We start from the raw sequence: 15366 nt of genomic DNA on the forward strand, positions 1-15366 counted from the left end.
GGCTAAGGCCCTACAGTGGGCTAAATGACAACTCCCCTGAGGGAGGATAGCTGGAGACTCTTTGTTTAAGGAGAGGGATAGTAATTTTCTCAATTACCCATCTCTAGGTGGAGGGCGGGGTCTTCTGCCAGCTGGAGAGACAGAGTGACTGTTTCATTACAGTGTATCCTGTTCCAGAAGGAAAGCTGGGATTCCTGGCCTACAGAGAGGGGTAACATCTGCCTGAACTAAGCAGCCCCAGGAGGAGGGGTGGGACTCTTGCTATACAGAGAGGTCACCCTGAGGGGACTGGAAACAGAACTCAGAGGGCAGGCTGCAGAGGAACCCTGACAGCCAGGAGAACCTTTGTTTCTTTGGGACTTTTGTTATGGACTCTTTTGTATGAGGTTTTATAACAAATCAACATATTATTGAGTTAAGAGGGCAGGAAGCGGAGAAATTGACTTCCTAAGAGGGGAGACTGAGGCTTGGCCCAACTGTGGTGCCATGCCCGACTGAAAGGAGGCATGCCAAGGTGACCTCCATGCCATCACAAGGTTAGAGAGTTAGGGAAATTTGGTTTCCCTCACACAAAATACAAACTAACATTTCCGCTTAAAAACCTTTTTTATGTAAGGAGAGGTGATTTAGACTACAATGCAAACAGTTATGTCAGGACAAGAAAGCACTAGTCTTTATGCCCTCACGGTTAATGAAGCAAACATGAAAATCCTAACTCTCTGAAAATGACCGTGTACCAAGCTTTATTCCACACTTTTTGTGATTAATATCATGGACACTCATCAAAAGTCTATATAACGTACTTGTTCAACAACCCATAGCTGGCTGTGTCTTGTCGATACAAAACAATTAAAGTAAAAACGTAAATCAGGTAAATGAGGAAGAAATAAAATGTGTATTGAAAATGTTATTACACTACTTAAACACATGGTTTACACAGTAAAAAAAAGTTATCAAACAGTTTGTAATGAATCCAGGGTTTATCACAGAATGAAACAACAAGCAAAATTATAATTTGAGAAAATGGTAGAGCAAATCCCTTTTACCATCTCCGGTCATTTCAAAGAGAAAATGAAAAGGCAAATGTCTCAATTAATTTTGTTTTTTACATTACGAAACAATTATCTGGGCACATGTCTCCACTCTCATCAACACTACAAATGACTAGGGCATATTCTGCACACATTAGCACATTGCACACAGGATAAAAATGGAATAACCAAGACATACCTACAGTGTGGATCACAAAGGAGAATTTTGCTTTCCAATACAATAAACTATACAATTAAATAATTCCAAATGGCTTGTGAACCAAATATGTTCAGAGTAAAGAGAGAATATGATGAACTTCAAGATGCAAAGTGCTGTTCTAAGCAGATAGAGGAAAACTAAGGCCTGGGCTACACTAGGGGGGTAGTGATTGATCTATCGGGGATCGATTTATCGTGTCTTGTCTAGACGCGATAAATCGATCCCCGAATCAACGCCTGTACTCCACCTCAGCAGGAGGAGTAATCGGAGTCGATGGGGGAGCTGCCGTGGTCGACTCGCTGCCATGAGGACGGCCAGGTAACTCGAACTAAGATACGTAGCAGAAGTTGCATATCTTAGTTCGAAACCTCCCCCTAGTGTAGCCCAGGTCTAAGCAACCTCTCTTCCCCTTCCCTGAAGCCTCTTGTTACAGTGACAATGTTAACTAAGGCAGATTAGGTTTGTTAGCTGTGGAAGAGCATGTAGAGTGTTCTACTGCTCTCTTGTGCTACAATCAATACTCTTTGTGGTAGGTGCTGGCTCTGAGACACCTATGAAAGGCATGATGAGGATAAAGTGAAATGAAGAGGACGAGAGAAACGTGACCATGACTAATGCTTACATACCACTGAGAGAAAAATAAATGTTGAAGCGGAGATAAACAGAAGATAGAAGCCAGGAAACAATAACAAAGTATTATACCTGTGGGCAGAGGCTCTTTAATCTCTGACTGCGTAGAAGGAGGCTGGGTTATAATCATGAAAATGCTCAGCATGTTATCAACGACTACAGAAGGTCTGAAACAAACCAAAGCCAACCCAACTATCAATTTTCTGAGGAGCAGTGTGTCTAGGTTCTGCTTCATCTGGAAATTTAAAAACTGTAGTCATAAAAAACAAAACCGAAAATCTTAAAAATCCATTACTGTTTTAAAAATAAGTGTAAACAAATTTCCAAAAATTAGATGTCTTTTGAAATCACTTTAATTTTGTTAAAATACTTATTTTTAAAAAAGAAATACAAGAATATATTTATTTCCACTATTATTATTATTACTACTGTTATTTGTATTATGGTAGCAACAGGATACGCCAATCAGGATCAGAAGACTCACTGTGCTGGGTTACAAAAAACACCCTCTCCAGATTTCAGAGGAATTATAAAACTAATTCTAGAATTACTAGGATTTTTAGACTGCTTCTGAATAATTCAGAATCTTTCCAAGCTAAAGGACTAGCCTTTGGAAAGAAGCTTTACTTTAAACTGGCTTGTAGCTACAGCGAGTCATCTTGAAAAGTATATTGCATTCCTTAATTATGCTGCAGAAATGAAGTATAATTTCAAGAAAAGAATACAACACTAGCTAAAGGCAATGCTTCTCAGCAAACACAAACATGACATCAAAGGGAGAATCCAGAAAATATGAATATTTAATTTTCCACTTTGACTGTAAAGGTTAAGTATATATCTAGCTGGGTAAGTACACATCATCCAAGCTGTTGATTGCTTTTGTAAAATGCCAACACACTGATGTAATGTGATTCCCTACCTTCAAACAGTATACTGGGGAAACTACCAAAAGGTTAACTATGATACCCTAGCTGCTGCTTCTTATGTCCTTCCACCACAATCATAGGTTTTTCCAGTGTCGGGCACATGATATGGCCCCTTCTGTATGCCTGGCGAGATCTTCCATGGTGCACGATTCCTCCAGGAGCCGACACATTAACAGACATTCCACGGTCTGTGTTTCAGAACAGTCACACATGTCTGGGTTGTTAGAATAGCCCCACTTCCACATACTGACTTTTGACTTGGCAACTCTTGTTCAGAGGCGATTTAAATTTTTCCGCTGGTGTTTAACTTGCATTTGAGAGAGGATGAATTGTAAATGTGATACCTCAGAGACTCCAGACTACCTACTAGATTGTGTTATCACTTAACTTAACCAAACAGTTAAATAGAGTTAACACAATCCTTTCAGAGACCGTACTTAGTGAACACTTAGCAAATCAGATTTGAGATCCCTGGATGAAAGGCACTAAAAGTGAAATGCACAACAGTTGGTCTGCAGGTGAGCAAAGATATACTATACTGGCCCAAGTCAATGCCAGCTGTAAATCTGGGTGTAAATGTTCATAAGGTGTGTCTTACAGAGTTTACAAACCTAATTCTCAGTAGCTTCACGCATACCTTAAACACAAATTACTTTACAGAAATAATAAAAATCAATCGAGTATTGTATAGTAGGAGGTCAAAGAATTTGAGTGGAGTGACCTGGCTCATGCCTTTGAATTCTAGAGTTTGGGTCATATAAAGCAAACAACATCCCGTGATGAACAATGAATGAAACGGTACCAGCTTCAATGGTTCCACTCAGGCTTCTACCCACTATGGAACAAATACATTTTCAGACGTGGTTGTCGTGAGATAAGTAAACACTGCATCATTTCTTTTAACACAATAGAAATGGTCTTTTGATTATTCAGAAGTCAATTAGTAAGAACTGCCTCTGAAGCCTCCTATTAGAGGTTTAATAGCAATGAGGTGCAAGTACACTTACCAGCAACACTACAATCAAGTAGAGATTTTTGCTTTAACAAAATCTATATTTATATGATTACATTTCCTATGGTTGAGGGCAGCTGTAATTAATGGATTTCCCTCCTTCCCCTAATGTAGCCATTTGTCAATTTAAACATAGAACGTCCAATCAATTTTGATGTATTTAGTAAGCAATTTGTCAAAAAGTGCTGCAGAGCAGTTAATATATTAATTCTTGTCAGAGGCGTGCTTCTGACAACTGCAGGGCCTCTCCATAAAATTGTTCTTGATGAGCCTGAACTGTTGCCTGGAACCTGAAGGTGCCCCTTGCCATGGTCATAAGAGAGAAATTATACAAAACTACATACGAGAGGAAACTTTATGTAGGGTCCGAGTTTGCTTCAATTTGAATACATTCATTGTAGTCTATTTTTGTTCTGATTTAGAGTAAATCTTGTTCTTAAATGTGTTAGGATCAGATGTGTCAAACATCTGGAGGTATTTTTGGACCATCCTTCCACAATAACGGGCAACCAGATTGAGAAAACGATTTCACTTTCAGCTTTTGTAAGATTTACTGGGGACTTATCAATGGAGTGGATATAATATTGTATTAAAATACATTTTTAAGGAGGAAACTGCGAGTCATTGGGGAAATTAATAAATTGCCCACATTAAAAGAACCCCAACAAGAATCATTATGGTGTTTGATTTACACAGCACAGTCAAAAGATAAATTATACTTAGCATTTATGCAGCACTGTACATGTTCAAAACACTATACAAACACTTCACATCCCTTGTGAGATGGGTACAGTAAACATCACCCTATTTTACAGAACTCAGACAAACGGGGGAAGCAGTTTGCCCCGAGTCACACAGTGAGTCATGTGGCAGAACTGGGAGTAGAATTCTGGGATTAAATGTCACCCCCACTGAAGTCAATGGGAGTTTTCCCATTGAAATAACCAAGCCAGGATTTCACCCCTGAAGTTTTAGACTTCCAACCCTATACCATGCATCCTCTTGTAAGAAAAGACTAAGACTTTCTCTGAAGCTACAAAAGCATATCATGCTATCAGTTATCAGTACAAATCAGTGTACCTGCCTAGCAGTAAGAGCATTTCAAATAACATCTACTTTTATATGGGTCTGTCAAACAGAAAATAAAAGTCCCCTCAATGTAATTGCTAGAACACAGATGGATAATACAGTGGAACTCCCTCTTACATTGCAGTCACTTTTTCCTGCCCCTCTCACTATCAGTGGAGTTCACTAAAACTAGAAATGTAATTTTAACACTGTGTGTTCTGAAGGAAATGGGGAGTTGCATTCTACTTCAGTATAAATACAGCTTCCAGCTTCATTTTAATGGAATTTTCTCATCAAACAAAAGGCACAATAAACTATACAAAATCAGGATTAAAATCATTCCACGTTTTGAATACTTCTCCAGGGTACCTATTCTATCTCAGTCTGAATCCTTCCTGTGCCATCGAACATTGCATATGGAATGAACAAGAAGGTTCTGTCATCCCTGTCTATCATGGGATTCTCTTTCTAGGTCTTCTGTGTTCTTAAGCCCCATAGGTTTCTATCAATGGTTTTCAACCTTTCATTTGCAGACCCCAAAAAAATTTCAAATGGAGGTGTGGACCCCTTTGGAAATCTTTGGCATAGTCTGTGGACTCCCGGGGATCCGTGGGTCTCAGGTTGAAAACCACTGATCTATGAAAACAACAACCTTTTGCAGACCCCTTAGACGCAGTCTGCAGGACGCGCCCCCCCCCCCCCCCCCAGGAGTCTGCGGACCAAAGGTTGAAAAACACTGGTTTTACTATAGGCCCTGGAAAACTCATTTATACATTCTCTTATACGATATATATCAATAAAACAAGTATCTGGTCACTTTGGCCCAGTCAACAGCCTAGAAATCACCGTGCACAATATCATCTGTAATGCTATTAAATTCACACAAAGTTGCTCTAAAGTCTTCATGTCAAGAACAAAAATTACCTGACATTGATTTAAGCAGGATTTAGAGGTGAAGAAAATTCACATCCTAAACACATAATTGTTTTGATTATAGGTGTAGTGCTGGGGTTCTAATGATCATTATTACAGCAGGTGACTGCTGCTTGAAGATGCATAAGCAGTTCAACGTGTATGCTAGTTTTATGTTTTTCGTATGCATTAACCATTAAAAACCCCTAGGACAATGAATGGATGCTTTAATATTAATGGAAATAAATAAATGGTGCAGCATCTCGTTTTTCTCCTGGCAATTCATTATGATGGCAAAATTAGAAACTAGCCATTTACCTGTAGGTAGCTTCAAAAGGTATGTCCCTAAGCAACTTACTAGCTGAAAAGAAACATGAACATTAGCACTGGCAATCTGTGCTACTTTTGTTAGATTCCGCTATCACAGGTGATCTAGGCCAAGGAACCCAGAATGAAGTTACTGCATGATTACCAAAATGTCCTGAAACACTATCACATTCATGCCACACAGTAATGCTATAAGTAGCATATACAGTGACTGGAAAGGTGCGGGACTAAGGAACAGGAGGTGTAGGCTTCTGACTGTAGTCAGGCTTACATATTTCCACAGACATTTAATTGAATGCAATGTACGAGTACCTATATGCATGCAAGTAGGCAATATAAGGAAGTGGTGGTTAGCTGAGTAAATGCCACAAAAGAGAAAAATTGCTTGTGTAAAGCTTTACCCACCAGTACCTGGACTAAAATTAGTCATTAGAAAGAAACCTGCAATAGTTTCATGGTTGCAACTAATTATTTGTCACAGAAATAAAGCACACTTCAACAGCTTGCCTCAACAGCTCACACTTATTAGCCACGTCTCAATTCCTGAGTACTAGTTAGAGGAAGCAAGCTGCAGTTAGAGAATAGAAAAGGATGAATCTTAGCTACTCTCTGCAGAAAGTCAGGTTCTTTACAGGGTAAGCTCCTTGGGGTCATGGACTGTGTCTTCCTATGTATTTGTATATTGCCTATAGTTCGGATAGCACAGCAGGGACCTGAACCGGATTGGTGCCGCTGGGTGCGACAGGAAATAAATTATTAATAATATCAATAATCTAATCACACCAGATGACGTTACACACGTCACACATATGACACATCGGAAGAACAAAACGTATAACTGAATTTCCTTGCTTTAGTGAGATTGGTTTCGAAAGGGGAGGAATGGGAGAGGTCACAGCAGAATAAAGTGGGCAGCAGCACATTCTTGGTAGCAGCAACAGCGGTACCAGCAATTGAGGTGAAAAGAGCATGTGTTACGACCAGCAAGCCTATAAAACATAGCTTCAAAGGACTGATATCGCAGTCCTTAAAATCATGATCGCTCTAAGTCCTGTGCAGGGTAAACCCTAAGAAAATTACATCTGAAATGAAATCTATTCCATCAGTAGACTAAAGAGATTCTTGGTCCTCTGACATTCCCACTTTGACCAAATGTGTAAGAAGCCTGAAGCAGTTATCAGCAGGATACTGATGTTTCCTGTAGGTCAGCAGGTTATGAATTTAAAATGCAGGTCACTTAGGAGCCATGAACTTGTAGAGAGGTCCACCTCCCTCCTCACCCAGTTTCCCCATTTGTCTCCAATGCTGTGATAAAAGGAACACTGACTATTAGAGAGCTCAGGTAGAAGTGTATCACATAGTCAGGATCAAGGTTTTTGCAGCAGATGTCACAGATGACCTCAAAGCAATCAAACAGCTGTGCAAACTCACTTACAACTACCCTTGGGATAAAGGTCGTGGACACTTGTTCAACAAAATATTTCTTCAAACAATGGTTCCTTTTAACCGGGCATATAACTTTATATAACTGTGAATATAACTAAAATCTTTTAAAAAATATAGCTAAAAGCTGAACATAAATAACTAAATCCACTATTTTAAAACCATTCTCTTGTCATACAGTAACCAAAATCTTATTGGCCTACTTTGAACTTTCCAAAGATTAAAGAATAAGATTTTGCTACTCTGCTTTAGCATCAAACTGCATATTTACAAAAACCTGCAAAGTATACCCTTCAACCAGACTACCAGACGTTTCATTGTTCTATCCGTCTGCTGATAGAGGTACCCTGTGTTAGAAAAGCACACACAGTATTTTTCAATGACCTGGGGGCAAAGGTCACTTATTATAAATGGATAATGAGACCTAATGCAATGTTCTGAGTGTGGACAAAGAAAGGGTCTATCCATAGCCCTCTGTGACTTGGTCATTCAGGCTTTTATTTCCCCTGCACACTTAATGGAGCCAAACAATTGGCAGAAATGCTATACAGAAAGACTGAAACCGAGAGAAACTGCTGTATTGTAACTCTGATGGACAGATACAAATAGTGACCCTGAAACGGCGCCAGAATTCCTTTTACCACTAACATGGCAGACAGCTGTAGCATTCACCCTAAACTCCCATTTAGCCATTTGCTGGCAATTAAACTTACTGACGGAAGTGATAGCACATCAAACCACAGGCTACAGCTAATGTCAACCCATTACATTACTGCAGGTAAGCAGAGCCAGATAATTCCATTTTAGCATATATTTCCTACGGAAAAAGCAAACAGGTATTTTTTTTCTTGTGAATCCTGTTTTGTTTAATAGAACCTACTTGCTCAGGGACTTTAGAGCATAGCCTCAAAATCAGAGCATAATAAAACTGGAAAGCAAATATATCACACAAAATTCAGAACAGTACTTTCTCTGTTAATGCTATTCTTTATTGTCAATTTTCTTGATTTAAATCTGCAGTATTAAGATTTAATTTTTTCCCCTATACGCCTGTAGTAGATCTGTCAACTTACACTGTTCCCTCTTACCTTAATTAAAATTTGATTTAAAAAAAAAAATCAAGGTAACTCAAACCCTGCAAATGAATTTTTAATACACATTTAGCTAGCATTTTTAGATTAGCTGTTATTTTATAGCCCACATTTTGCTTATGTGTACAACGACTAAGTTATTAGGAAGGTATCTCAAAATAGTAAAATATACTCCATGTGGAATTTTATTATATTTTTCTTTCTTTAAAAGGCTCTCTCAAGAAGCAATTTGAGTTGTGTAGCTTTTTAAGCATTTATTAAAGTAGAAAATGTGGCCACATTCATCCCTGATTTCAAGGTCAGGGATGAATCTGGCTCCCATACATGTATAACACAAAAGGATTTTATTTTCACCCCATTTATATGACACATGACTACTAGTCTAATCAGAAATTGAAAAAGTACATAAATAAAACTGTTCTGTATAAAGTTACCTAAATTCAGAAATCAGCCTTCTGTGTTTCTGGACACATACTGGAATAACTGTATGCAATGTAAAAATTTCTGTATGTATGTAAGTGTGCAGTGAAAATACTTGTACTCAGTGAGGATGAAAGAACAAATGAACAGAAAATGTTGAAAAAAGGTAGGTCTGGCCCGAACAGACAAACTGCATAAACTCACAAACATAACTGGAGTGAGCAAGTTAAAGTTTCTACTGACCAGATTTCTATTGGCTCAGGAACCAGCCATTCCCATTGTTCTCCAATTTTTAAATAATTGCACAAGGCATTAACCTTGAAAGCATTATAGAACAAAATCTATTGATAAAAATGAACTTACACATTGAATGCTTTTTATTCCACAAAAGGCTCATGTATCTTCTTGATCTGTTGCTTTTTCCCTGATACGGGCATATTCATTATTAACAGTACAAGAGAATATGTATTCCCGGAAAGAGGCAAAATACGAGACAGCATCCCATGTCCTGCTCATAAGAATGGGGAAGAGATGAGACACTTTCTTCCAAATATTAATTCCATCAAAGCAAGTGGAGTATTTTAATGACCACCTACATTACTTCTTTGGGGCACTCACATTTATTTTTCCTCACTTCGGCACATGAAGCTTCTTTCTTGGTCCTATTGCCAAAAAGATGTGCAATGACAACACCAGAAGAGGATGCATAAGAAGTAGATTTCAGGGTATCAAAACTGTAACAAACCATCAGCAGCATGAGCATACTGTGCATAAGCAATTATCTCACCCTGTGTTATGAAACTAACCAGTTACTCTGCACTGTGAACTATTGGAGGCTATGGACAAAAAGTACAAACACATTACCTAGAGCTAGGAACACAACTCCAGATTTAGTTACCCAAATAAGTGGCCTGATTGTCAGTGGTGATGAATAGCGAGAGCTCTTGTTGACCTCAGTTCAAGCTATGGGTACTTGGCACCCATGAATATTTACCTCGGAGCCTAACTTCAGACACTTATATTTTAAAATGTTGACCTCTCTAATCTTTAATATCCTAAATAGTGCATAACCAACATGCACCCTCACAAGAATCCCTCAAACTCAAACAAATCAGAACGCATGTACTTTTATTTGAAAATAACACATTGCCAAATGCCAGCAAGATGCCTGTTTGTGTATTACAGAAGCTATTATGGAGGAGAGAAGATTAATGCATTCATTGTTGTACGGTTTTGCCCTATTTCTCGGTGTTTTCCTTTGCTTTCATGAAGCACAACATATACCAGTAATTTGTCTAATGGAGTTCCCACAAAGATATATATGAACAATGTCTTCCAAAGGGAATGCTGACCAAAGAAAGGTGATCAAATCTAACCACCTAAGTAGCAGTTTGTAAGTACTAGTCTGAAATTTGCTATTGCCAAATTGTTTATGGGAATTGGGGCAATGAATCTATTCTGTCCAGAGCTTTTTATTCCAAATAAAACTTGTTTAAATTAACCATTTTCCCTTCAGTCCATAAAATAGACTAAATCAAGCCTCTCTGTTCTTACAAACCTCAAATTCATATTCTGTGTTCATTAGCATTTTCTCTCTACTATGAAATCATTTTCAGTGTAATTTCTCTGGGTGGTGAAAGGTTTTATATTGTTCTCTGCTCTTGCAAAAGCAGTACTAATTTACAACTTGGTCATCCTTTCCATAGCAACCTTCACCAGATAATTCCAAAGATGTCTGCTGCAAATAGACTATACACTGCAGTGGGTCTGCTATCAAAACACTGGATTGGATTAATGCATCCACTTTACTGCCTGTGTTGTAAAAATATTTGATTATCGTCTGTACTTTTTCAGTTTTCACACATAAATTAGATACAGAATTTAACAATACAATCTCTATACTTCCCTAGTGACTGTCATGTAGCAGAATTACAAACTGATGTAATAAAAACATTCATAATTCTTCCTTAATTAAGATGGAATTCACTCCTATCGGGAGCAAGCACAAAACCTGTGCACTGTGTAAATCCCATGTAAGCCCTATTTTGAAGGCTTAACTAGGACTTAAACAGTGTACAGGACTTTTGCTGACCCCCAACAAAACAGCACATTTGATATTAAATAGAAAGGCACTATACCTGTAAGAAAGGGAGGTTAAAAGTTAATGTCTGTGTTTATCAGCCACTAAGGTGTAAAAAAAAAAAAAAAAAAAAAAAGACTCTCAGGAGGGTTTTTCTGTGGAACAAAGGTAGAATTTTGTTTACCAGTCTGCACCATATTTTTGGGTTTGTGGATTATGAGGTAGCTCTACATCTCCTCTCCCACTCTCCTTCCCAGGATGGACAATTTCCTTACTATTTCCACTTACATCACTGTTTTCTGACCCGAATTATAATCTCCCAATTGTATTCACGGTCTATGTCACTCGATTCACACATTCAAATGAAACAAATGAAAATTTCACAATCATAATTCTCGACTGGGTTTTTAAGACTGGACCTCAGAAAACACATCCCTTATGAGTGAATAACATTTTGAACTATCAGAGCTAAAACACGTTCATCTTAAATATGAAAGGATATTGCATCTAGAAAATACAGTATAAACTACAGAACAAAAGGTATGCAGAATTAAAACAAAAAATTTAACTAGGCCTTCTGAATATTCTCTCAACCAAAGTAATCCTCTCCAATATTATGCACAAAGCATGCAACAGGAGGACAGGTAGATGTAATATCCCTAATTTGGCGCTGATGTTGCTTTTACCAGTCATGTTTCAGACTTATAATCTTTTGACCCAGATATCCACATTTTACATTTTTAATTGCTTCAATATGCTGGCACTGTTTGCACTGTCATTTAAGCAGAGGGTCTAGTTTCCCCAGGAGCATCTTTACCTATGCAGAGTTTCTTCTTCATATAACTTCAAGATGATTATTTTATCATTTCAATCTCAGCTACCCAATTGAGAAAATAGAGACTCTCTGTTTTCCCATAATAATCTTCCCATTTTGTATTATACTAAGGAAAAGAAAATGCATGTAATGTTACTGAATGTACAATGCAATATATGTTTGCTCCCTGTGATGAGGTCATGGATCTCACACAGTTTGTAGCAGGTAGCCAGACATCTCTGGAAATGCTGCCAAGATTCTAGAGGGAAGCAGCCGCTTGAGATTTGGGCTACAAATAGCCCAGCAATCAGGAATTCCAGGGGAGTGGGAAGAATGTCGACAAGCTGAGTTGTCAGCAAGCACCCGACTCATGAGAGAAAGTAAATACAAGCAAGAGAAAGAAAGAGGCTGTAGGAGCCTGAAGATCTTAGGAGACGACGTGTATTCTCTCTGGCTTGCACTCATCTCTGGGATGTACGAAGCTCTCTCTTATTGTCTGGATTCGAGTCTACATGAAACCCTACCTAATACTCTATCACTCTGAGTACATTTGGTTGTGTGAAAACTCCGCTAGAGATCCCATACTGAAGTAAACTGTACCTTCCTGGCAAATTCCTTCCACAGAACTGCTTCCTTCAGTTCTAAGCTACCAGAACTCCAGAGGTCCACTCCCCAATTCCTCCTCTGGACCCACCCAAAGAAACAAACCAGTAAATAAAGGTTGTCACATGGTAAAACAGAACACTCAGAGAAAACAATTCACAATGAAAGATGAGATACACTACATATTCTCCTGCATTTAGACACAATGGGGCAACTCAAGAAAGCATTTAGGAGATGCCCTATCATGTTTAGATGTACCTTGCAAGACCGGCTACAATGGTGCCATGTGAACGCTTATTCTCACTTTCAGGTGATGTAAATAAGAAGTGGGCAGCATGATCTCCCGTAAATGTAAACAAACATGTTTGTATTAGTGATTGGCTGAACCAGAAGTAGGACTGAGTGGACTTGTATGCTTGAAAGTTTTGCATTATTTTGTTTTTGAGTGCAGTTATGTGGAAAAAATATATTATGAAAGTGCAACTTACAAATGTAGAACAAGAGACTGCACTACAATACTTGTATGAGGTGAACTGAAGAGTACTATTTCTTTTATTTTTTTTACAGTGCAAATATTTGTAATCAAAAATAATAATATAAAGTGAGCCCTGTACACTTAGCATTCTGTGTTGTAACTGAAATCAATATATTTGAAAACGTAGAAAAGCATCCAAAAATATAATAAATTTAAATTGGCATTCTATACTTGTTTAACAGTGTGATTAAAACTGTGATTACTCGCAACTTTTTAAAAAAATCTAGTTCATTTGTTTTACATTAATCGCTTAAGTTAACTGCTAATAATTGACAGCCCTATTTTTAATGGCATATTTTTAACCTGTAGCAAATTTTTCTGGTTGAGCTACAAATGGCTATTTTCATGAGAATAGGAGCTTGTAATGGAAATGTTGAGACATCTGACACAACTTTAACTACATAAATTCCAGCATGATGCTACACTTCTAAAATTCTATTTGATTGAATTTTTCATGTTGAGAAGTGTCTAAATCATCATTCGTTCCACATCCATGGCCTTACAGAATAAACATTCCCCAGTTACTAGTATTTGCACACTGGATTTAAAAAAAAAAAAAAGGCTTGTTGATAACAATGCTATCTTGTCTCAAGAATGTAAGTTAAGAAACTGTTTTAGAAAGTCACCATTTCACATTAAACTTGCATGTACGAAAAGTGCTAAGCTACTTACAGCCAGCGAGCAGATATTGATAATACTGCACTGCATCTGCAGCTAGAAGCAATGGATGGTTTGCATTAAATGGTGGTTGCAGTTCATTCCACTGAGGAGTTCTGCGGACACAAGAATATTAATATTTAAGCTAATACAGAGAATGTAAATCAGTGTCTGTGTCATCACAAGCTTGTACAATGTTTATAATTATTTAAATTAGCTTGTTCAAGCACTGAAATACACAGCAGTCAGTTGAAAAGTGTGACCAACTCACACAGACTGTGAGGTGCAGACACGTTGTTGTGGACAGTACTATATACTGAACACAAAAAGGGATCAAGACAGTTTAGAACATGTTGGTGAATGCATGTTAGAACAACTCTGTGTCATGCTAGCACTGTTTAATATTAACACACAACAGAACCTGGGGAACATCTGTGTTTCCTTATACTACAGTTTCTACTGTTCTATAAGGAAATCAAGCAGCTACAAAACTGTGAAAACAGAGCTGTGTAAAGTTATTGACTATTGATCCAATTAGAATTTGCAATTCCATTACAACCTGCTCATTTCAACAATAATAGTCTAGAAGACCGTGTTGTAATTTTAATTAGGGCTGGCCACTCCTAAATAGCTTGGTAAATCAAATATTGATTAATCCAGTCCAGGAATGAGTAGTACTAAAGAATATCGGAGCCTACAAAAATCAATGGGAAAATATTTTAAAATGTCAAAAGCACTGACAATATTTTCTCATCAATTTCTGTTTGTTTTATTCCACAAGTCAGGACTAATTTCTTCAACTATGATTGATAAGATTCTACGTTCAACTACTTACAGGAAGTCTTGCCTAGCTTCTTGCTGTATGTTGCACACTCCAGTCATACATCTCAGTACAGAACTTCAATACTATATTTTCACTGCTAGAATAATTAACTGTTTCTAGTCTTAGTAATAAAAAGAAGCTAAATTATATTTGATTATTTTAAAAGGAAATTAGCATTGACTTCTACACCATTCAACAGTTAACTCTAAACTTGTGTAGATTGACTGTGTGTCTAGATGGAGTGGTAGAATTTCATGCTTTGTTTATTAAAAATATAGGACCAAATTCCGATCTGATTGGAGTCATAAAAGGTTTTGCTACTGACTTCTGAAAGATCTGGATTTGGTCCTTATCAAGTGTTCAATTCTGCTTGGTGTGCTGGATGAAGTTGAGCACCCTCAATTCCCACTGAAGTCAATACAGGCTGAGGTCATTCACCCCCTTCCTAAAATGGGCTCAGCACGTGTTGAATAAGGACAAAGAGAAGAACAATGCAAAGGGATGAGCTACCTAACCAATGTCCAGCTGGCTCTCGGACAGGTCACCATTTCCAAAGGAGTGTCATCACTGATCTTCGGAGCAGTGCTGAGTGGACGTGGTTCCAATACGTGTTCTACCAGGGTACCATAACAACTTATAATATACAGTGATTCCACCACAAACTGTTTTGATTGATCTATGGGGCAAGAAAACAGAGAAAACAGCTATTATTACAACAGAATAGCAGAAACAGAAAATATCTACAATAGCAGTGGCTTTCCTAAATTTTAAAAA

The 15366-nt window shown here is 37.8% G+C and overlaps 1 protein-coding gene across 11 annotated transcripts in view; it reads right to left on the bottom strand.

Annotated features, from left to right (window-relative positions):
- Positions 1 to 15366, bottom strand: part of BCAS3 (BCAS3 microtubule associated cell migration factor) — a 494723-nt gene that overhangs the window by 281918 nt on the left and 197439 nt on the right. For all 11 annotated transcript variants that reach the window (XM_037880509.2, XM_043531385.1, XM_037880505.2 and 8 more), the window contains 2 exons: positions 15103 to 15268; positions 13785 to 13885 (listed from right to left, as the gene is read on the bottom strand). In XM_037880509.2, coding sequence (XP_037736437.1) covers positions 13785 to 13885; positions 15103 to 15268 — 267 coding nt within the window. The remainder of the gene's footprint in view (positions 1 to 13784; positions 13886 to 15102; positions 15269 to 15366) is intronic.

The sequence above is a fragment of the Chelonia mydas genome, chromosome 17 (assembly GCF_015237465.2).
Source record: "Chelonia mydas isolate rCheMyd1 chromosome 17, rCheMyd1.pri.v2, whole genome shotgun sequence".
Lineage (NCBI taxonomy): Eukaryota > Metazoa > Chordata > Testudines > Cheloniidae > Chelonia > Chelonia mydas.